A 23,756-nucleotide genomic window follows, 5' to 3' on the forward strand; every position below is an offset into this window, starting at 1 on the left:
CATTGAAAAATTGGACACAATTTACGTAAGATGAAGCCTTCTCTAAAAAGTATTTAATGGGATTTACCCAGACAATCATTTCACAGAACGAAGAGCAATCTCTCTGTGACGATTTAGGGCTATGTATAGGACAGTACATTCTAGAAAACAGCACAGTATAATGTTGTATTTATTCAGAAAGGTTTAAAGAATTTGACACAATAAAACCTAAAAGCTTCCCTATGAAGTACACACCAAAAGAGGGTGCAGCATTACTACTTCCACCTTGACAGTGAAGCACCAAGCAATTAAGCAACTTGCCCAAGGTCACAGGCCACATTCATTGATGAGCCAGTTATACGATTTTGGCCTCTTAACTTCCTAGGCTGACGCTCAGTCGTCTACGTTCCCTTCTATTAAAATAGCTTACACATGACCCAGAATAAAGAAAGCAATTTTTGGCAGAGAGCTGATTCCAGAGTCAGAGTTTGTAGCTATTTTTAAATCCAAAAATAATCAAGGTCTAGGGTATAGTATAAATACCTTATACCAAAATCTTTTTCATGACTAAAAATGTTTATATGACTTTGTATAAGATATTCCAATATGTTCTTTTTTCCCCTAGGTGGAAATACATTTTATTGTTTTCTTTCCCTATACAAATAAGGAGTGCTTGTCTGAGAAAGAATTCGGATAATATAGAAAGGTACTGGCATAGAAAAACAACCCGAAGGGATGGTGATTTTTTAAGCAAATAATAACATTTGTGAATTAAAGGATCTCTTGTTTACTCTTTGCCAGACACACACTATTTATTGAGTGAATGAATGAATATTTGACTACATGAATAAATGATGATCAGAAGAATCAAGAATCAAAATGGAAATGCAAAAATGTACTTTTTGAGTACTGTCTTCCTACAGAGGAGTAGAGATAACTCTGGGGGTTGGTGGGGGCAGGGAGAAAGCAGCATAGCAGCTTAGTGGGCCCTGGGACAGGAGGGTTCCCCTATTCCCTCCCCAGAGAAAATAAAGGACCCAGGGTAATACTCATTATAAGCCTGCAAGGGTCTCTAGGGTAGTGCAATCCTTGAAACCACTACATGCAAGCTGCACACATAATGTGTGTTGTCAATCTCGGATTATTAATTTCTACTTACAATGATGAGTTTTAAACCTCTCTCCAAGCTTTGGCAGTGGAAAGGTCTCAATAATTCAACAGTGTGTGCTTTTCCAAGTGCTGGACTATAGCCCAGGGATGTGTTCGATTCTCCTAACAAACCCTGATCCGTGCTCATCAAACTATTTCCACCAAAGCCTCCCTTAATGACCAAAAACATAAACCCATACTCTCAGGGAGGCTGGCATCTTCCAAAGTGGTTCTGGGATTTTGCATTATATAAAATATTTATGGAAAATTTCCATTTTAAAGAACATTTCTGTTTTTATTTTAATACTCAAATAATGTTTTGAAATTGCTACCATCAATTAAAATTGACAGTCTAGGAAGATGGTACCAGATTTAACCTTTGCCTTAAAATACCCCGACATACCTACATGTACCCAAGCTCTTGCCCGAGTTTGAGGGCAGAGTATTAGGAGTAAATTATCTTATAATTATCCACTTTCCTGAAGTCACAGTGTTACATGCTAGTACACTGATGTGATTTAATTAAAACATCTTAATACCGCACAAATTTTTAAATGATTTTAATTATACCCTGTATAATAGAGAAGTCTACATTTCACTACATAGCTAGAACTCTCAGACATTTAAAAAATACACTGCACAAGATCAGATGACATACTTACTTGTGTCATTTCTCTGATAGAAGTTATGCTATCGAGTGCTTTCATTACTCGATCATAGTTCTTTTTCTGTTTAATGAAAAAGTGATGTTAAAAAACAGCATTTGCTTATAAGCTGTTGCAAGTCTGTATATCACTAGAGAAATATATTATTTCCATATGTGAATTTTCCATTGGGGTCAATTTGAAAGCAATGACTGTTTTGTGTACATAAAAGGGAAGACTATAATAAGATGGCTCCAGGACTTCAGTCAGAGAAAAGAAACAAAGAAAACCATGGCAATCCTTCTATAAGCCATGGGGGAAAAAATCTAGAAACACAAAAAAGTTATGGGGCTCCTGATTCAGGCTTTCACCACTAAAACACTAAGCCATAATGAATAAAGTCAACATAGAATCCTTCTAAAATACAAAAACCCACTTCAAATCTCACAATTGCTTTTATTTTATTTTGAGTTGAATATTGTTAACAAGAGTATGGCTGACAGTATGCAAATGATAGCATACAGTCACGTAGCTGACAATTCATTTTCAAGCAAGATCTAAATATGTGCGCTGTTGCCATTTATGAAGAAATAAAGTTCTTCCAAGAAAATTGTATACAGTTGTTTCTATAAAATTATTTCAAGCTTAGTAGTAATAGAAACTGAGACAATTTCAGCTCTTATGCAATTTGAAAGTTTTGTACTTTCAAAAGGATTCTGCCTTATCTTCAGGAACATTTATAAAACTGCTTCCTTAAGAAAGGCAGGTCCATTAACAGTATGAACTAAACTTTCACTAACCTTCAGACAGCTGGGGAGGAAGAAGGGAAAGAGGAAAGGAGGGTTGAAGTGAAAATGCAGAAAAGAAAGGAAAACTTGTCCCTTCACCCATGATCTTTAAAATCAAAATGAGGTTACATAAGTCAGAATCCCCAAAAATACATGATGAAATTAAAATACTCATGGATATGCTTGATGAGATAGAGATTTAGATAGAAAGAGGAAAGCTAACGAGACTACAATCTCAATGTTGGTGTTATTGTTAAAGAAAACTTTGTGATTGGTGTGCCAGGATAACAACTTACCCTGGGGTTGAAGGCCAGCATCTGAGGGTCATTAGGGTCTACCACAGAAGGATATGGCTCGAAAATCACAACTTTTCTAGGAGATTCCAACGCAGACCTACACATGGATACTAGTAGATCTACCACCTTGAAATATACACATAAGATAGTTACTACCCTCCAGGTTTTATCCAGTGCTTTGCCATTGTTTCTCCCTCTCAAGGTAGCATAAGTTAATGAGGAAGATCAGGACTGCTACCAATCTCTCAAATGCGTAATTCAAGACTTGAGACCACATTTGACCAAACTTTACCATCAATTCAAAATAACAAACGTGTGCTGCCTCTCATTACTTACAACTTAATATCTCTTTTTCAAGGGCACACATTATATGCTAGTATTGTTCTAGACCCTATGGTACGACAAGGCACAAGACAGACAAGTCCCTGCTCTGGTGCAGCTGACAGTCTAAGGGAGAAGACACAAAATAAAATATCAGTTAAGCAAATAGATGCTTCAATAGAATTTCTGATACTGTTAAATGTTACAAAAAATAAAGTAGGCACTAGAGAATAATGCAGAAAGGGACACTGTTTTAGAGTGGCTAGGAATGGTGGTGAATCTCAACAGAGACCTGTATGGGGTCAGGAAGGAGACATGCGACCATCTGGGGAGAAGCTGTTCCAGGGGAAGAAAGCCCCATGTGCAGGAAAAGACTTTGGCATGCTCCAGGAATAGCTAATTGCCTGACAACATCTTGCCTCTTCCTATTCTCCTCTATCCAAGTCCACTAATGACCTTTGATTGGCTAAAGACAATGGCTTTATTCCTGTTATCCTATGATTCTTCTGCACAATCTACCAAGAGGCAGTACTATATAGCAGTTTGATAGCATGGCTCCCCTTTCCAGTCCCCAAAACAATATATTCTGGCCACTGAATAAAGAAAACTGATACTGTCTAAATGGTCGGAGTTCACCTGAACAGACATATCTACAGTGTGAACACAAATTACTTAATAAGGAAGCATATATATATATATATCTTTATAGGGAAAGCTATTTCTAGAAAGTCTTTAGACAGGCATTTAAAAAATGCACAGTAAGAGGGGGCCAATTTTTGATTCTCCTGCTTTTAAGACAGGAGTATTGTGACCTAATGACAGCAGAGCTCACTATGTTGTGTGGGTACTCACAAAACACACCCACCCAATTTCAAGTGACCTAAAATAATCAGCAACGCTCAAGACACCAGACATAACATGCCCCGAGTACATAGACATGCATATCCACAAGACACACTCAGAAGACATTAGAATGGAAACAGCTAATGTTCCTGACACACTATTTCACTTATGTGTGCGTATGTAAATACATGCATACATATATATAGATATATGCAAGAAGTTATAGTCCAAGCAATAAACATAATAAGGACATAATAAAACCCTCCTTTTTGCCTTCCTCTTCCACCCTCACATTCCTTCTACCCTAGAGATGCACGTTAACCCTGATACAGATTGTTTTCAGCATTATCTGGTCTCTAATGAAAACCCAAACAAGAACTGACAAAGAAGAATCAGTAAGATAAAATAGCCTTGTTGGGCGCAGTGGCTCACGCCTGTAATCCTAGCACTTTGGGAGGCCAAGGAGGGAGGATTGCCTGAGGTCAGGGGTTCGAGACCAGCCTGGCCAATGTGGTGAAACCCCATCTCTACTAAAAATACAAAAAATTAGCTGGGCATGGTGGCAGGTGCCTGCAGTGCCAGCTACTCGGGTGGCTGAGGCAGGAGAACTGCTTGAACCCAGGAGTTGGAGGTTGCAGTGAGCCAAGATTGCACCACTGCACTCCAGCCTGGGTGACGAGCAAAACTTCGTCTCAAAAAAAAAAAAAGAAAAAAAAAAAAGATAAAAAATGGCCTTTTCTGAGACCTTGTAGGGAGGAGGGGAATGACACAGATGGATATGCTCTCATTAAAACCCTTTAAAAATTATGTCCTACTATGTAATTGAAGTTTTATAAAAGTCCATGCATTTTTGACCAATATTTTTACTAGTATATTTAAGTAAATTGTAATAATGGGTAGCAAACTTAATTGGTAGAATATTTCTGTTAATATATGTCCTAGCCTAACTTCAAAAAAAAGTGTAACTACTGTGACTCAATTACATGGGATGCACCAAAGTTTCCAACTCCTTGCTCACTTCCAGGACACAGTGCTAATACCTGGAAGCAGCTGCTCAGCAAGGGACATTTTCACCTTCTCGTCTGAATAAGGTCTTACCACTAGCTTTCACCAGATCATCAGTGGAAAGGGGCTGAGCTGATGCCAAGAAAGGTACGCCTTCCTCGCTTTCTCTATTACATGGCATACAGTAAAGACAGCAGGGCCACACGATCGGAGGGGTCCAGTGCCCCCAGTGATGCAAAGAAAGGTACGCCTTCCTCACTTTCTCTACTACATGGCATACAGTAAAGACAGCAGGGCCACACGATCGGAGGGGTCCAGTCCCCCCAGTCACCACACAGAAAGTGGCCCATCAAACATTCTAATTGGAGTGCGTGAATGACAAAGTGCTACCATGTTAAGCTGCCGTGATTTTATGGTTTATCTGTTATAGAAGCTAGCATTAGACTTTTTAAGAAGAAAAGCATTTATAATACAATTTGGATTTATATTCCTTTGCATATCTTAATTTTTCTAGGTATCTCATGGACTAAAACATCCACTTTAAAAAATAAAAGGCTGGGTGTGGTGGCTCACGCCTGTAATCCCAGCATTTTGGGAGGCGGGGGTGGGAGGATCACTTGAGCCCAGGAGTTCAAGACCAGCCTGGACAACACAGTAAGACCTTGTCTCCAAGAAATAAATAAAAATAAAAATGTAAGAGAGGCTGGGCATGGTGGCTCATGCCTGTAATCCAAGCACTTCAGGAGGCTGAGGTGGGAGGATCCCTTGAGGTCAGGAGTTCGAGACCAGCGTGGCCAAGATGGCCAAATCCTGTCTCCACAAAAAAATACAAAAATTAGCTGGGTGCAGTGGCGTGGACCTGTTATCCCAGTTACTAGACAGGCTGAGGCAGGAGAATCGCTTGAACCCATGAGGCAGAGGTTACAATGACTGAGACTGCACCAATGCACTCTGGCCTGGGTGACAGAAAGACGCTCTCTCGCGGGGGGCGGGGGTTGGGGGGGGAGAAAAGAAAGAAAACAAAATAAAAAATAAAAGAGAGCACACAACTATGACTTCTTTTTTTTTTATTATTTTGTCTTAAATGATATATTTCCCCACTCCCAACATTTAAAATTAAAGATTCTAAATAGAATCTTAGTATATATGATGCGTGCTATGGACAACAAGTTACACACATACATCTGCCTTCTTTGACTGAATGATATAATTGAAGAAGCAATTTGGCAGTTGACTAAGATACTTAGGATGGAAATGCAAAGAAATATTAGGTTTAAGCAAGAAAAATTAGGACATTTGATAAGTGAAAATAAAAAGGTCTGTGAATTTACAGAATCAGGTGCCTCCAAAGGACGCTACATCACACAATTCAACTGGCAGAGCAACCCTCCCCACACACACCCCCTTCAGGCATGAAAGAAAGGCCTCCAAGCTCTTGCAAATGAGACAAATTAGGTCATTAGTCTTTAGTCATTAGTCTTTTACTAACTGGAAGTCCATGTGACTAAGAAAGGCACCTACAGGAATAGCCTATGGGTATACAGTGTAGTCTAAAAAAGGAAGCAGATTCAGAATCATAAACCAATCATTGTCCAATGTTGCAATAGTAATTTAAAAAAAGTCTTAGATGTGAGCCCAATATCTAAACAAATAAAATGGAACTATTCTGTTGAAGTAGTATTTGGGGCGCTGGAACAGCAGCTGCTCGGACCACGGGGCACTGTTGGTCCAGGCGAGTCCCCTGCAGTGGTCCTGAGGAATGTCTTTGCAGCCCCCAGAGCACCATTTAAAATGCGGGGGTAAACTGAGGCAATGACACCCTGAGGTGGTTTCTTTTTGTTTAGAAAAAGAAGTGATTTCCCTGTAATCGTTAGGATTATGACAGAATACTGGGGCACCTGTTTTGAGAAATAGAGTATGAAAAAAATGCTGTCTTTGGGGTAGAATTACTAAACTTTCTGATCTTTTGATATTGATTTTTAGAATTACATCACTAAATTGAGCTGATCAAATACATGTGCTTCGTATCAATCATTATATAATTTGAAATTCATTTCTATTCAAAACCATTAATTTTAAGATGTAACAATGATTTTAAAAGGCTATTATTCTATCAACATACCATACTGTTAGCATATTACTTTTCCTTCTAATTTATAATTTACTATTTCTAGCCTTTAATTTCTTTTTTAAAGGGAAACTTGCATACGGTAAAATGTATGAATTTTAAGTATACTACTTGAAGAATTTTTAACATATATGCACATACATAAATCAATATAAATATACATGTGAGCATATTCATACAACATACCCCTTTAAGATTTTAATTATTTTTACATAGCTATAAATACCATACATATTAAAGTGCCTTTTTTTTTCCTTTTAGCAATATTATTTCCAAGGGACAAGAAAAACTTTCACATTTAAAAAAGAAGGATGGAAAAGAAAAAGGCTCTCCATAGTCAGATATATTTTAGTAACCCTCTAAGTATAGGCTTGCTATTTCCTTAGTTTTAGGGATGCTCAGAACCGTTAATATGCAAATATGTGCATGTTGTGTGTGGGGGAAATACGAAGCTATAGTTTGGAAATTTATTTTAATCATGGAATCATTTTTTTCATATCATATAAGACCGACAACATTCTACTGTTTGTATTATTTGTTTCATTTATAATTCAATTATATGAAAAATACTGCCCTAAATATTTCATCAGGTGGATGCAAAATAGTTTTAGTTAATTAAAACGACTAGGCTAAGGGGTGTGTACATTCCTAAGCTCTAGGCTACTATCTGTATTATTTAACTGTTGTGCCTTCATAAGCCTGATAAACTGCCTCAGGTCGTGCATGTTCAATTTTACTCACCCATAGTTTGCATTATTAAATAAGTTTTTAAAATTAGGTATTTGTCAAGCTATCTGAAATTTGTTTTTGCACACAGTGTAAGGTAAAGCACTAAACCAATTTTTCCCCGTTACAGGCCATTTGTTTCTACTTCACTTACTAAATAACTCTTCAGTAAGTGAGGAGATGAAACCTACTTTAACATACATTAAATTTATTCATAATTTGATTCATTTGGGGGATAATCTGCCACTGATCTGCCATGCTATTCTTTGCCAATACTATATTTTGTTAAAACGTTATAGCACTGCATATGTTTCTGTATGTGGTTGGTCTAACCTCTCTTAACTAATGTTCATTAATTTTTTAGAGTTTTCTTTGATTTTTTTTCTTATAGATGAATTAGTAGTTTAGTCAGGTTCTTTAAGTGGGAAAAAAAAAAAAAAAACCTTGAAATTTTGATGGAATTGCTTTTCTTCCCATCTCCTAAACACTGCTCTGTGAAACTGAATGTTCTCTTTCTACTACATACTCTGCCTATCATCTTTCCACCTAAGTTGTAAAAATAAATTGGCTTCCATTTTATGGCAGTTATCTTTATAAATACATTTTACATAAAGCATGCACGAGGGTTTCAGTTTCTCCACTTCACCGTGTAAGAAGAAATTAGAATTATTTTTCATGCAATGGAAAGTTGGTTTAATTTCTCTCCTTGGCAATCACAAAATGATAAAACACACATTAGATGGAGAGATAACATTTAGTTTACATATAAAAAAAATCAAATGCCAATTTGCCACTTAACTAGAAGTTATCAAATATTTTCCCCAAAGAATAGCAGAATGAAGATAACCAGTGGACTGGAACAAATTTTTTAAAGCAAAATAAGAAATAATTAGTATCCTGTGTTATACCTGAGCTCCAGTTGCGATTTCATCAGCAGCTTCATTCATTACTCCCAGGGTTTGAAAAGCAAACACACACAGCTCCCGTTCACACACAGTAGGCTACAAAAGAAAAGGGAATCAGTCACAAAACTTTTTTCCGACTGTCAATATCAAAATTAAATTCATGACATTTCACATAATAAATAGAAAATGCAAAGTTTTAGTGTTTTTTAAAAAGGAAATCATACCACTTTAATAAGAAATAAATTCTTAAATTTAGGTAACAGTAAAGAGTCATTTACTAATACAGAGTAAAAAATATTATAAAAAAGGTTCTTTTCAGTTAGTTTTAGACACACTCAGAACAATTTAGTGGTAAAAATATCCTTAAATAGGAAAATTTATCTCTCACGCTTTCATATACATTTGCACAAGAGATGCACAGAAAATGTAAATACCTAAGCTGGTGACACAACAATAATGAGCTTAAATATGAAAGCGGTATAAAACAAACATACAAAGGAGAATTCCACTTTTTCCTAGGAAATTTTGTTTGAAAAAAAAAATAGCATGATTCTGTTCTTGAAAGAATCGTTTCGTTGCAAACACTTTTGATTTCAATAACCTCATGAAGTCAACAGCACTGAAATATACACTCTACAATTACTTTGGAAGAGCTCTCATCTTTCAAATCTAATATAGTGTCATCCCTCTGATTTATCTTATCTCCCAAGTTACATTGCATTAGGTAGCTGATGAAGCCTAACACGATGCAATCCACGGTGCCTCTGCACAGCAGACAAAAGGCATTTGTTAGTGCCACTGCTCGTATGCTCACTTCTTTCAGAGGCCAACTTGGTCTACTGCTTAACCAGTGGGGATGTATGGCCCCATTCCGAACATCATTTATGTTCAGAATGGGCCCATATGCGTGGCTTTATAGATAGAAAGCCTGACCAATTACAAAGCTTTCTGGTTGACTTTGCTCCAAAAAGAATTTTAGGGAAAAAAATGAATCTATATATTTCCTTTGTCAGACTTAAAAGTGCATTTGATTCCATTTTCAGAAACTTCAGAACCATGAGAGGAAGTAGAGAAAGTTCTTCATCCAGACTCAAGCTATACACTCTGCAATATATATTTAGATATACATAGAGCAAACTGTTCAATTTCAACAACTTTTCCTTTAACTTGAGTGTTTATTTTTAATCTTCTCCAATTTTTTTGTGTAACTATATGTGTATATGCTTTACCCTCAGTTTTCCCCATGGATATTATGTTGCTTCTTTTGTTCATTTTCTGGGGCTTAGAGCATGGTATGATCTGAAATAAGAGTGGCAACCACTTACTGCATATTTACGATAGTGTCAAATGCTATTCTGGTGCTTCAGTACAATGAAACAGTACACAAACAAGAATCCAAGGAGAAGACAAATCTTAGATATCATGAAAAGCCTTGGGAATTTATTCTTGTATCAACTACTGAGGAAGTAAACAGTGACACAAAGGGCCCTTTGTTTTTAACAATATTCTTTTACAACAACCATCACATTTATATGATTAAAATCCATCAATCCCAAAGGCTCATTTACTGACATGAGTTATGACTAGTTTTTATCTGAACCTTGAACTATGCTTACTTTGTGAGGATCTAAATATGTATATTTGTGTGTTTGTGTGTGTGCATGTACATATACACACACATTCCAGGGAATATAACAATAGACATTACTTTTTCAGTACCAAATTGTGTATCTCAAAATAATAAGAGCTATTCATAACAAACCCACAGCAAGTATCATACTGAATGGGCAAAAACTGGAAGCATTCCCTTTGAAAACTGGCACAAGACAGGGATGGCCTCTCTCACCACTCCTATTCAACACAGTGTTGGAAGTTCTGGCCAGGGCAATCAAGCAGGAGAAAGAAATAACGGGTATCCAATTAGGAAAAGAGGAAGTCAAATAGTCCCTGTTTGCAGATGACATTATTGTATATTTAGAAAACCCCATCGTCTCAGCCCAAAATCTCCTTAAGCTGATGAGCAACTTCAGCAAAGTCTCAGGATACAAATTCAATGTGCAAAAATCACAAGCATTCTTATACACCAATAACACACAAACAGAGAGCCAAATTATGAGTGAACTCTCATTCACAATTGCTTCAAAGAGAATAAAATATCTAGAAATCCAACTTACAAGGGATGTGAAGAACCTCTTCAAGGAGAACTACAAACCACTGCTCAATGAAATAAAAAAGGACACAAATGCAAGAACATTCCATGCTCATGGATAGGAAGAATCAATATCGTGAAAATAGCCATACTGCCCAAGATAATTTATAGATTCAATGCCATCCTCATCAAGCTACCAATGCCTTTCTTCACAGAATTGGAAAAAAGTACTTTAAAGTTCATATGGAACCAAAAAAGAGCCCGCATTGCCAAGACAATCCTAAGCCAAAAGAACAAAGCTGGAGGCATCACACTACCTGACTTCAAACTATACTACAAGGCTACAGTAACCAAAACAGCATGGTAGTGGTACCAAAACAGAGATATAGACCAATGGAACAGAACAGAGCCCTCAGAAATAATACCACACATCTACAACCATCTGATCTTTGACAAACCTGACAAAAACAAGAAATGGGGAAAGGATTCCTTATTTAATAAATAGTGCTAGGAAAACTGGGTAGCCGTATGTAGAAAGCTGAAACTGGATCCCTTCCTTACACCTTATACAAAAATTAATTCAAGATGGATTAAAGACTTCAATGTTACACCTAAAACCATAAAAACCCTAGAAGAAAACCTAGGCAATACCATTCAGGACATAGGCATGGGCAAGGACTTCATGACTAAAACACCAAAAGCAATGGCAACAAAAGCCAAAATTGACAAATGGGATCTAATTAAACTAAAGAGCTTCTGTACAGCAAAAGAAACTACCATCAGAGTAGAATAGGCAACCTACAGAATGGGAGAAAATTTTTGCAATCTACCCATCTGACAAAGGGCTAATATCCAGAATCTACAAAGAACTTAAACAAACTTACAAGAAAAAATCAAACAACCCTATCAAAAAGTGGGCAAAGGATATGAATAGACACTTTTCAAAAGAAGACATTTATGCAGCCAACAGACACATGAAAAAATGCTCATCATCACTGGTCATCAGAGAAATGCAAATCTAAACCACAATGAGGAGATACCATCTCATACCAGTTAGAAAGGCAATCATTAAAAAGTCAGGAAACAAAAGGTGCTGGAGAGGATGTGGAGAAACTGGAATGTTTTTACACTGTTGGTGGGAGTGTAAACTAGTTCAAACACTGTGGAAGACAGTGTGGCGATTCCTCAAGGATCTAGAACTAGAAATACCATTTGACTCAGCGATCCCATTACTGGGCATAAACCCAAATGATTATAAATCATGCGACTATAGAGACAAATGCACATGTATGTTTACTGCGGCGCTATTCACAATAGGAAAGACTTGGAACCAACCCAAATGTCCATCAATGACAGACTGGATTAAGAAAATGTGACACAGCATAGAGGTGGAGCCAAGATGGCCGAATAGGAACAGCTCCGGTCTACAGCTCCCGGCATGAGCGACGCAGAAGATGGGTGATTTCTGCATTTCCATCCGAGGTACTGGGTTCACCTCACTAGGGAGTGCCAGACAGTGGGTGCAGGACAGTGTGTGCAGCCCACCATGCGCGAGCCCAAGCAGGGCGAGGCATTGCCTCACTTGGGAAGTGCAAGGGGTCAGGGAGTTCCCTTTCCTAGTCAAAGAAAGGGGTGAGAGACGGCACCTGGAAAATCGGGTCACTCCCACCCTAATACTATGCTTTTCCAATGGGCTTAAAAAACGGCACACCAGGAGATTATATCCTGCACCTGGCTCGGAGGGTCCTACGCCCATGGAGTCTTGCTGATCCCTAGCACAGCAGTCTGGGATCAAACTGTAAGGCAGCAGCGAGGCTGGGGGAGGGGCGCCTGCCATTGCCCAGGCTTGCTTAGGTAAACAAAGTAGCTGGGAAGCTGGAACTGGGTGGAGCCCACCACAGCTCAAGGAGGCCTGCCTGCCTCTGTAGGCTCCACCTCTGGGTGCAAGGCACAAACAAAAAAGTCAGCAGTAACCTCTGCAGACTTAAATGTCCCTGTCTGACAGCTTTGAAGAGAGTAGTGGTTCTCCCAGCACAGAGCTGGAGATCTGAGAATGGGCAGACTGCCTCCTCAGGTGGGTCCTTGACCCCTGAGCAGCCTAACTGGTAGGCATCCCCCATTAGGGGCAGACTGACACCTCACATGGCCAGGTACTCCTCTGAGACAAAACTTCCAGAGGAACGATCAGACAGCAGCATTCGCGGTTCAAGAAAATCCGCTGTTCTGCGGCCACCGCTGTTGATACCCAGGCAAACAGTGTCTGGAGTGGACCTCTAGCAAACTCCAACAGACTTGCAGCTGAGGGTCCTGTCTGTTAGAAGGAAAACTAACAGAAAGGACATCCCCACCAAAAATCCATCTGTACATCACCATCATCAAAGACCAAAAGTAGATAAAACCACAAAGATGGGGAAAAAACAGAGCAGAAAAATTGGAAACTCTAAAAAGCAGAGTGCCTCTCCTCCTCCAAAGGAACACAGTTCCTTGCCAGCAAGGGAACAAAGCTGGACGGAGAATGACTTTGACGAGTTGAAAGAAGAAGGCTTAAGATGATCAAACTACTCCGAGCTACAGGAGGAAATTCAAACCAATGGCAAAGAAGTTAAAAACTTTGAAAAAAAAATTAGATGAATGTATAACTAGAATAACCAGTACAGAGAAGTGCTTAAAGGAGCTGATAGAGCTGAAAGCCAAGGCTTGAGAACTACATGAAGAATGCAGAAGCCTCAGGAGCCAATGTGATCAACTGGAAGAAAGGGTATCAGTGATGGAAGATGAAATGAATGAAATGAAGCGAGAAGGGAAGTTTAGAGAAAAAAGAATAAAAAGAAATGAACAAAGCCTCCAAGAAATATGGGACTATGTGAAAAGACCAAATCTACGTCTCATTGGTGTAACTGAAAGTGACGGGGAGAAAGGAACCAAGTTGGAAAACACTCTGCAGGATATTATCCAGAAGAACTTCCCCAATCTAGCAAGGCAGGCCAACATTCAGATTCAGGAAATACAGAGAACGCCACAAAGATACTCCTCGAGAAGAGCAACTCCAAGGCACATAATTATCAGATTCACCAAAGTTGAAATGAAGGAAAAAATGTTAACGCCAGCCAGAGAAAAACGTCGGGTTACCCACAAAGGGAAGCCCGTCAGACTGACAGCAGATCTCTCAGCAGAAACTCTACAAGCCAGAAGAGAGTGAGGGGCCAATATTCAACATTCTTAAAGGAAAGAATTTTCAACCCAGAATTTCATATCCAGCCAAACTAAACTTCATAAGTGAAGGAGAAATAAAATACTTTACAGATAAGCAAATGCTGAGAGATGTTGTCACCACCAGGCCTGCCCTAAAAGAGCTCCTGAAGGAAGCACTAAACATGGAAAGGAACAACCGGTACCAGCCACTGCAAAATCATGCCAAATTGTAAAGACCATCAAGGCTAGGAAGAAACTGCATCAACTAACGAGCAAAATAACCAGCTAACATCATAATGACATGATCCAATTCACACATAACAATATTAACTTTAAATGTAAATGGACTAAACGCTCCAATTAAAAGACACAGACTGGCAAATTGGATAAAGAGTCAAGACCCATCAGTGTGCTGTATTCCGGAAACTCATCTCACGAGCAGAGACACACATAGGCTCAAAATAAAAGGATGGAGGAAGATCTACCAGGCAAATGGAAAACTAAAAAAGGCAGAGGTTGCAATCCTAGTCTCTAATAAAATAGACGTTAAACCAACAAAGATCAGAAGAGACAAAGAAGGCCATTACATCATGGTAAAGGGATCAATTCAACAACAAGAGATAACTATCCTAAATATATATGCACCCAATACAGGAGCACCCAGATTCATAAAGCAAGTCCTGAGTGACCTACAAAGAGACTTAGACTCCCACACAATAATAATGGGAGACTTTAACACCCCACTGTCAACATTAGACAGATCAACGAGACAGAAAGTTAACAAGGATACCCAGGAATTCAACTCAGCTCTGCACCAATCGGACCTAATAGACATCTACAGAACTCTCCACTCCAAATCAACAGAATATACGTTCTTTTCAGCACCACACCACACCTATTCCAAAATTGACCACATAGTTGGAAGTAAAGCACTCCTCAGCAAATGTAAAAGAACAGAAATCACAACAAACTGTCTCGCAGACCACAATGCAATCAAACTAGAACTCAGGATTAACAAACTCACTCAAACTGCTCAACTACATGGAAAATGAACAACCTGCTCCTGAATGACTACTGGGTACATAATGAAATGAAGGTGGAAATAAAGATGTTCTTTGAAACCAACGAGAACAAAGACACAACATACCAGAATCTCTGGGACACATTCAAAGCAATGTGTAGAGGGAAATTTATAGCACTAAATGCCCACAAGAGAAAGCAGGAAAGATCCAAAATTGACACCCTAACATCACAATTAAAAGAACTAGAAAAGCAAGAGCAAACACATTCAAAAGCTAGCAGAAGGCAAGAAATAAATCAGAGCAGAACTGAAGGAAATAGAGACACAAAAAAACCCTCAAAAAATTAATGAATCCAGGAGCTGGTTTTTTGAAAAGATTAACAAAATTGATAGACCACTAGCAAGACTAATAAAAAGAAAAGAGAGAAGAATCAAATAGATGCAATAAAAAATGATAAAGGGGATATCACCACCCATCCCACAGAAATACAAACTACCATCAGAGAATACCACAAACACCTCTACGCAAATAAACTAGAAAATCTAGAAGAAATGGATAAATTCCTCGACAAATACACCCTCCCAAGACTAAACCAGGAAGAAGTTGAATCTCTGAATAGACCAATAACAGGCTCTGAAATTTTGGCAATAATCAATAGCTTACCAACCAAAAAGAGTCCAGGACCTGATGGATTCACAGCTGAATTCCACCAGAGGTACAAGAAGGAACTGGTACCATTCCTTCTGAAACTATTCCAATCAACAGAAAAAGAGGGAATCCTCCCTAACTCATTTTATGAGGCCAGCATCATCCTGATACCAAAGCCGGGCAGAGACACGATAAAAAAAGAGAATTTTAGACCAATATCCTTGATGTACATTGATGCAAAAATCCTCAATAAAATACTGGCAAACCGAATCCAGCAGCACATCAAAAAGCTTATCCACCATGATCAAGTGGGCTTCATCCCTGGGATGCAAGGCTGGTTCAACATACGCAAATCAGTAAATGTAATCCAGCATATAAACAGAACCAAAGACAAAAACCACATGATTATCTCAATAGATGCAGAAAAGGCCTTTGACAAAATTCAACAACCCTTCATGCTAAAAACTCTCAATAAATTAGGTATTGATGGGATGTATCTCAAAATAATAAGAGCTATCTATGACAAACCCACAGCCAATATCATACTGAATGGGCAAAAACTGGAAGCATTCCCTTTGAAAACTGGCACAAGACAGGGATGCCCTCTCTCACCACTCCTATTCAACATGGCGTTGGAAGTTCTGGCCAGGGCAATTAGGCAGGAAAAGGAAATAAAGGGTATTCAATTAGGAAAAGAGGAAGTTAAATTGTCCCTGTTTGCAGATGACATGATTGTATATCTAGAAAACCCCATTGTCTCAGCCCAAAATCTCCTTAAGCTGATAAGCAACTTCAGCAAAGTCTCAGGATACAAAATCAATGTACAAAAGTCACAAGCATTCTTATACACCAATAACAGACAAACAGAGAGCCAAATCACGAGTGAACTCCCATTCATAATTGCTTCAAAGAGAATAAAATACCTAGGAATCCAACTTATAAGGGATGTGAAGTACCTCTTCAAGGGGAACTACAAACCACTGCTCAATGAAATAAAAGAGGATACAAACAAATGGAAGAACATTCCATGCTCATGGGTTTGAAGAATCAATATCGTGAAAATGGCCATACTGACCAAGGTAATTTATAGATTCAATGCCATCCCCATCAAGCTACCAATGACTTTCTTCACAGAATTGGAAAAAACTACTTTAAAGTTCATATGGAACCAAAAAGAGCCCACATCCCCAAGACAATCCTAAGCCAAAAGAACAAAGCTGGAGGCATAATGCTACCTGACTTCAAACTATACTACAAGGCTACAGTAACCAAAACAGCATGGTACTGGTACCAAAACAGAGATATAGATCAATGGACTAGAACAGAGCCCTCAGAAATAACGCCACATATCTACAACCATCTGATCTTTGACAAACCTGACAAAAACAAGTAATGGGGAAAGGATTCCCTATTTAATAAATTGTGCTGGAAAAACTGGCTAGCCATATGTAGAAAGCTGAAACTGGATCCCTTCCTTACATCTTATGCAAAAATTAATTCAAGATGGATTAAAGACTTACATGTTAGACCTAAAACCATAAAAACCCTAGAAGAAAATCTAGGCGTTACCATTCAGTATATAGGCATGGGCAAGGACTTCTTGTCTAAAACACCAAAAGCAATGGCAACAAAAGCCAAAATTGACAAATGAGATCTAATTATACTAAAGAGCTTCTGCACAGCAAAAGAAACTACCATCGGAGTGAACAGGCAACCTAAACAATGGGAGAAAATTTTCACAACCTACTCATCTGACAAAGGGCTAATATCCAGAATCTACAATGAACTCAAACAAATTTACAAGAAAAAAACCAACAACCCCATCAAAAAGTGGGCAAAGGACATGAACAGACACTTCTCAAAAGAAGACATTTATGCAGCCAAAAAACACATGAAGAAATGCTCATTATCACTGGCCATAAGAGACGTGCAAATCAAAACCACAATGACATACCATCTCACACCAGTTAGAATGTCGATCATTAAAAAGTCAAGAAACAACAGGTGCTGAAGAGGATGTGGAGAAATAGGAACACTTTTACACTGTTGGTGGGACTGTAAACTAGTTCAACCATTGTGGAAGTCAGTGTGGTGATTCCTCAAGGATCTAGAACTAGAAATACCATTTGACCCAGCCATCCCATTACTGGGTATATACCCAAAGGACTATAAATCATGCTGCTATAAAGACACATGCACACATATGTTTATTGTGGCACTATTCACAATAGCAAAGACTTGTAAAGAACCCAAATGTCCAACAATGATAGACTGGATTAAGAAAATGTGGCACAGATACACCATGGAATACTATGCAGCCATAAAAAAGGATGAGTTCATGTCCTTTGTAGAGACATGGATGAATCTGGAAATCATCATTCTGGGCAAACTATCGCAAAGACAGAAAACCAAACACCGTAGGTTCTCACTCGTAGGTGGGAATTGAACAATGAGAACACATGGACACAGGGTGGGGAACATCACACCCTGGGGCTTGTCACAGGGTGTGGGCATGGGGGAGGGATAGCATTAGGAGATATACCTAATGTAGATGATGAGTTAATGGGTGCAGCAAACCAACACGGCACATGTATACATAGGTAACAACCCTGCACTTCGTGCACATGTACCCTAGAACTTAAAGTATAAGAATAATAAAAAACACCCAATGGAAATAAAATGAAATAAAATATCTTACTACACGAGATTGAAATTTCAAGTAATTTTCAACCCAGGAAAAGTTTCAAAGAAAAGGAAAAGTTTCAAAGAAAAGGAAAAACGCGATAGACACAGTTATTATTATAAATCTCTATCAACACACTTTATCACCAATCCTAGGTATTCATGTGTCATTCTGGCTTTGTCGCAAGTGATTTTTGGCAATTTCACCAAGACCTCTCTATTTCCTATCACGAATAACAAACAAGCAAAATTTCAGTGCTTATTATAAAGCCTTTTTCTGCATTTCTGTTTCAATGTCCCCCAACCCCGGTCTGTTTATATTCCAATCTTGAAAGTTCTAAATCAACTTTATTGACTTGTCAACTGACTCATTATTTTAAATAATACACCTGCATTCCTCAGGATGAAGCTATGATTTTATTACTTTATGGAAACACTTTTCTTTCCTGCATGTTTTTGGTTTAAAAGTAACCCTCTTCCATACTCAAGTGAATAAGGCAGATTTCTAGGTATATTCTGCTACTCCAGTAGTTTGAAGAGGGAAATCAGACAGAAATCAGGCACCCTAGAAAATCTGCTTTTTGGAAACAAAAACCAAAACACTTTGACATCATACTAAAAAACAAGAAGTAAAAGTAAGGAATATGTTCTTATAAAAATAATTTTATCTTTCCTTTTTAACACAGAAACTACAAACGTCATAATGTGATTAATTTATATACCATGCACCATACTAAGTAAATGCTAGTAAATTTTTAAAACAACAATTCTGTATCTCTTGTTCATTTTTACTAGAAGGTTCAAGTAGTATTTAAGATGCAAGACGTAAATGACTTTAGTTTTGAGGTGTTTGTATATTTATTTTTTGTAGAGTAGTAATTCTCCCTTTTCCTTGTTTATTCACACTTTATTTCCGAGAAGTTCAAAGTGTCAACACAAGATGCTGCACTAACAGAAAGTTCTCAAATTACACGAAGTGATTAGATGTCTCTTTTGCTCACAGAAGAAACATCTTATTCAAGGAAGAGAAACTGAATCACTCCCTTAAAGACACACAAGTAGTTACATTGTGGGCTAGCCTTATCCTATTCCCACCCAATCCTCCACCCTGACAAATTCTATGACTATGTTATTTACACAGAAAATGCTAGCATCAATTCAAAATGCACATAGTCATTTTAAGAGCTATTACCAGTTAAATGTATTGCTATGTTTTATTGTACATAATTTAATACAAAGTATGTATGCCTAAATAAAACCAAGGGTTATATTACTTATTAATTCATTCTGAGTTTACAAAAAGACTATTGGTCCCAATTTGTAAAATACTACCTATTCTTAATATTATATTATATTGCCCGGAAGCAATTAACCACTCTAATTTAGACTGTAAAACCATAGCAATTCCCTCTATTATCAACATGTACATATTTGCTATAAAATATTCATTAGGCACGATTTAAAAGCATGAGGAACATATTTATATATGTTCCTAAAATAAGATATATTTTAGAAGTTTTCAACAAAAATGAATACATTTTTTACTTTATTTGAATCAAAGCAATTTAAATGTGATCAATAAAAACATGTTTCAAAAAATGTTTTAAGCCCTGAAGAATATTTTAGAACCTAACTGTATTTTAAGAAATTTATGTTTTCCATGCATTTAAATTACCCTCTACTGGTAATAGAAATAATACAACTCTAAAGAATCTAGCTATGTATTTATGTAGCGAAAAGCATGGTGTAGATCCGTGGTTTTCAAATATTTTTGCCATGGTCTTTTTGTTTCAACAAAATATTTCACATAAGTCCAATATATAAAACAGATAAAAGTGGAGCTTGTTCCTGTTGGAGCACATGTGTACAGTTCAGTTCTCCTATCTATAAAATGGGAATAAAAATAATATCTAGCTCTCAAGTTGATAAAAATACCAAGTGAGATAAGGTTTAAAAAATACCCTTGAGGTATGGAAAGCTGTTTAAGTATTAACAGTATAAGGGAACCGGGAGAAGCTAGCTCCACTGCCTTAACTCAATGTGTATACAAAGATAAGTATTTAATAAAAAATAGCTTTCTTTGAAGCATATTATGAAGTAGCATTTTTATTTGTATATCCACTGTTTAAAACTATTGCTGCAATTTGTCTTACTAAAAATGAAATAAGCAGAGTAAACATAAATTCCTATTTAAAAACCAGTATTGAAAAAATGCAAGAATAATTAGATGAATATCTTCTAGAACTACAAACTTAGAAGCCTTTCTCTGTATTTACAGTTTTATAGTCAATGCTTTGGGTTCTGTTTGTGGTCAAGCTACACATTCAGGGTGAGGAAAGGTGTACTGTCCATTACGGGAGAGAGAATCCCACAGCAATTAAGGCAGATCCACAGTAAGATACAGGATCAGGTCTAATTAGGCTTAAACACGCAGTAGTCTCTGTTTGTCTCATAAAACTAAACATGTTATTTGAGTATTAAAACTAATTTCTATTCAGTTTGGATTTTTTTTTAAACCATATTTTTGAACTAAAAGTTTTTTGGCATAATTATTATTTTAGTTAGTATTTCAGAAGCTGATATCTGAACTTCCATGTTGAAGGTTAGGGGAGGGTTTTAGTAGGTTGTGCTTTTTCATCCATTCTTCAAATATTAAAGTCAGGTCTAAATACAAGCAGACCTACCTGTTTTACTCTTAGAAAGTAAAATGGGACAGACCTAGGTTTATCCTCATGCTCAGTTTCTCATCTTCAAATATTAAAGTCAGGTCTAAATACAAGCAGACCTACCTGTTTTACTCTTAGAAAGTAAAATGGGACAGACCTAGGTTTATCCTCACGCTCAGTTTCTCATGAATTTTCATGGGAATGTCTTTGTGAAAGAAAACAGAATCAAATCTTGGGACTCCCAAGCTCACTATGCCAAAAGGAAAGTTACATTTGGGAACTGAGTCAGGCCACACTGCTTTCCTTTTGTTTCCAAACTGATAGCTGTAATTTCACAGCTCCCTGTCATAGCCTCACCCATGAGACAGGTTTCCACAACAACAGAAGGTCACACATCTCCCCAGATATCCTCCCTCACAAGGAAATTCCTTGAAGCCCCCAAATCTTTCAGGAGACATACCCACTATAAACTAGCCCTAAAACCAAGTTCTGCTGAATCTCGTCCTGACAATGTCAATTATTAGCTTATCTTCACAGGGCGAGAGCAAGGACCAAGACCAGAGACATCCTTGTGCCTACCCTGTGATTAATACATAACTTTTTCCTCTACTCTCTCTTTTCACATATAAAATGTAGATTTACTAAGGCTAATCAGAGCCTCATAAGAATGCAACCATTTGCCTCACTGCCTGCCCTTCCTCTTCTTCCCTCCTGCTTGCTCTTTCCCCTTTAAATACTGAAGTTCCCAAAATCCCCTTTGGAAAAGAGTCACAGACATGTTTTTGATCTCCCTGGATCTCCCATCCTCAACCGTGGCTAAATAAATCTTTATTGACTGAGACCTGCCTCAGTCATTTTTTGGTTAACACCTAAAACTGTACCAAGTTATAACTGGGTGTTGTTAATTTCACTTGGAAAATAAGAACCTTAGTTACAAACATCTGTTTAATGCTGGATACACAAAAATATAGATTCTCAGGTTTCTCAGTGGGCTTTCCTTCAGTAAGAATGAGCATTACTCTAAGTGAGTGACAGACATGGCAAACATATTTGGGAATCAGCAGACTAGAATCTCATGCCTCATCAAACCACTCAGAGCAAGTAATCCAGGACATTTCACATGATAGGAGAAGAGAATGAGATCATAATTCTCATATCACATGTTGATGTGGGAAATGAGAAAGTCTATTAATCAAGGACACATAGAATGATTGCCAAGTATGAAAGACAGAAGCCCAGCTTTGCAGGAACTGTTATTCACATAACCATACGGTTTTCTCTAGCAGAGTTCAGCAGTTCACACCATTATACCAATCCCCGATTGAGGTGATTAAGGTGAGTATAACAGAAAAGGGCATTCGGAATTTAGAGGCTGATAAAACTGGCATTTCTGACAATAAGTCCTTGTTTTACTATTTTTCAAAAACAACCTGAAGACACAAACTACATTTAAAAAGCATCTCTAAAACACTTTGCTACATTAACACTCTAGTTGATTCCACAATGGAGAGAACTATGCATTTGGTTTTGGTTTGGTTTTGTGATGAGAGTATAAATGACACTTTTAAATTGAAAATCCAGGGCTTCCTGAACAATTCTTGTGATGTTAATGTGAGCGTTATGCAGATGCAAAATGTTATGTGTCAGGACTCAAATCTGAGAGTGACATTTATAATTTTTGTAAACAAAAGCAAAGAAGGAGCAGCAGGGAGTTTCTAAGTAAGTAGTTTAGTTCCCTGTATTGCAGAGAGTGTGACATGCTAACCTAGACCTCTGAATGGAGTGACAGATAGTATAAAAGCAGTGACTAAAATTTTAGGACTTTTGGAGAATAAAGGTTAAAGAGGATTTATGTCATCTAAAAAACAATCAGGCTTAAAGAAAAAAAAAAACATGGGACAGTCTAAGTTTGGAAAGCGAGATCTAACAAATGTAAATGTAATAAAATAGAACGGGCATAGAATTCTATAGAAACCTGAGTTTTATTTAACCTGTTTAATCACCAGTGGGTTATAACTTACACTCTTTATGTCTCTGGGACTTACTACAGACTGTAATGTGTCAGATGAGCTCAATAATGGTCAATGAATCAGTTAATTGGTTAATATCCCATAAGAAATTATATATTATTTTTATACATTACTCTTGAATTTACAGCAAAATATATTGCAGTGTAAATACAAGTAAGATATAGAAAAAAATGAGTGGGACCAACTTAGGTAAAATATCTGTTTCACAAAATCAAGAGGTAGTTCTTCCCGTGTCTATCTCTCTTCCTTTCAACATGAAAAGTTTCTTTAATTTTCATTTCCTGATCTGATTTCCTATGTCACTTATCTTACTATTTAAGAAAGTTTTCTGATTTCCTTAGGTATCAGTCTGCATCACAGCAACAATAAACCATCTGATAATCATCTGTATTTATTTAGAAAATGTTTTCTCTCTTGCTTATAAAAAAGCACAGCCACTTTTAGAAAAATTACAGCAAAATTCATTGTTGCAGATATAAAGTCAAACAAAATTTGGAGTGAGGCACCAAGAATACTAATAGTAACTATAGTATTTCCACTACTTACTATAGGAATGAACTGCCCACAATTAAACCACAAACAG

At 37.4% G+C, this 23,756-nt stretch overlaps 1 protein-coding gene across 1 annotated transcript in view; it reads right to left on the minus strand.

The window, feature by feature from the left end:
• The window catches only part of PARP8 (poly(ADP-ribose) polymerase family member 8), a 190,625-nt gene that overhangs the window by 22,192 nt on the left and 144,677 nt on the right, over nucleotides 1-23,756 (minus strand). Inside the window, 3 exon segments of the mRNA XM_055254311.2 lie at nucleotides 1,791-1,856; nucleotides 2,857-2,982; nucleotides 8,788-8,880. Coding sequence (XP_055110286.2) covers nucleotides 1,791-1,856; nucleotides 2,857-2,982; nucleotides 8,788-8,880 — 285 coding nt within the window.

Source organism: Symphalangus syndactylus, chromosome 18, assembly GCF_028878055.3.
Source record: "Symphalangus syndactylus isolate Jambi chromosome 18, NHGRI_mSymSyn1-v2.1_pri, whole genome shotgun sequence".
Classification (NCBI taxonomy): Eukaryota; Metazoa; Chordata; class Mammalia; order Primates; family Hylobatidae; genus Symphalangus; species Symphalangus syndactylus.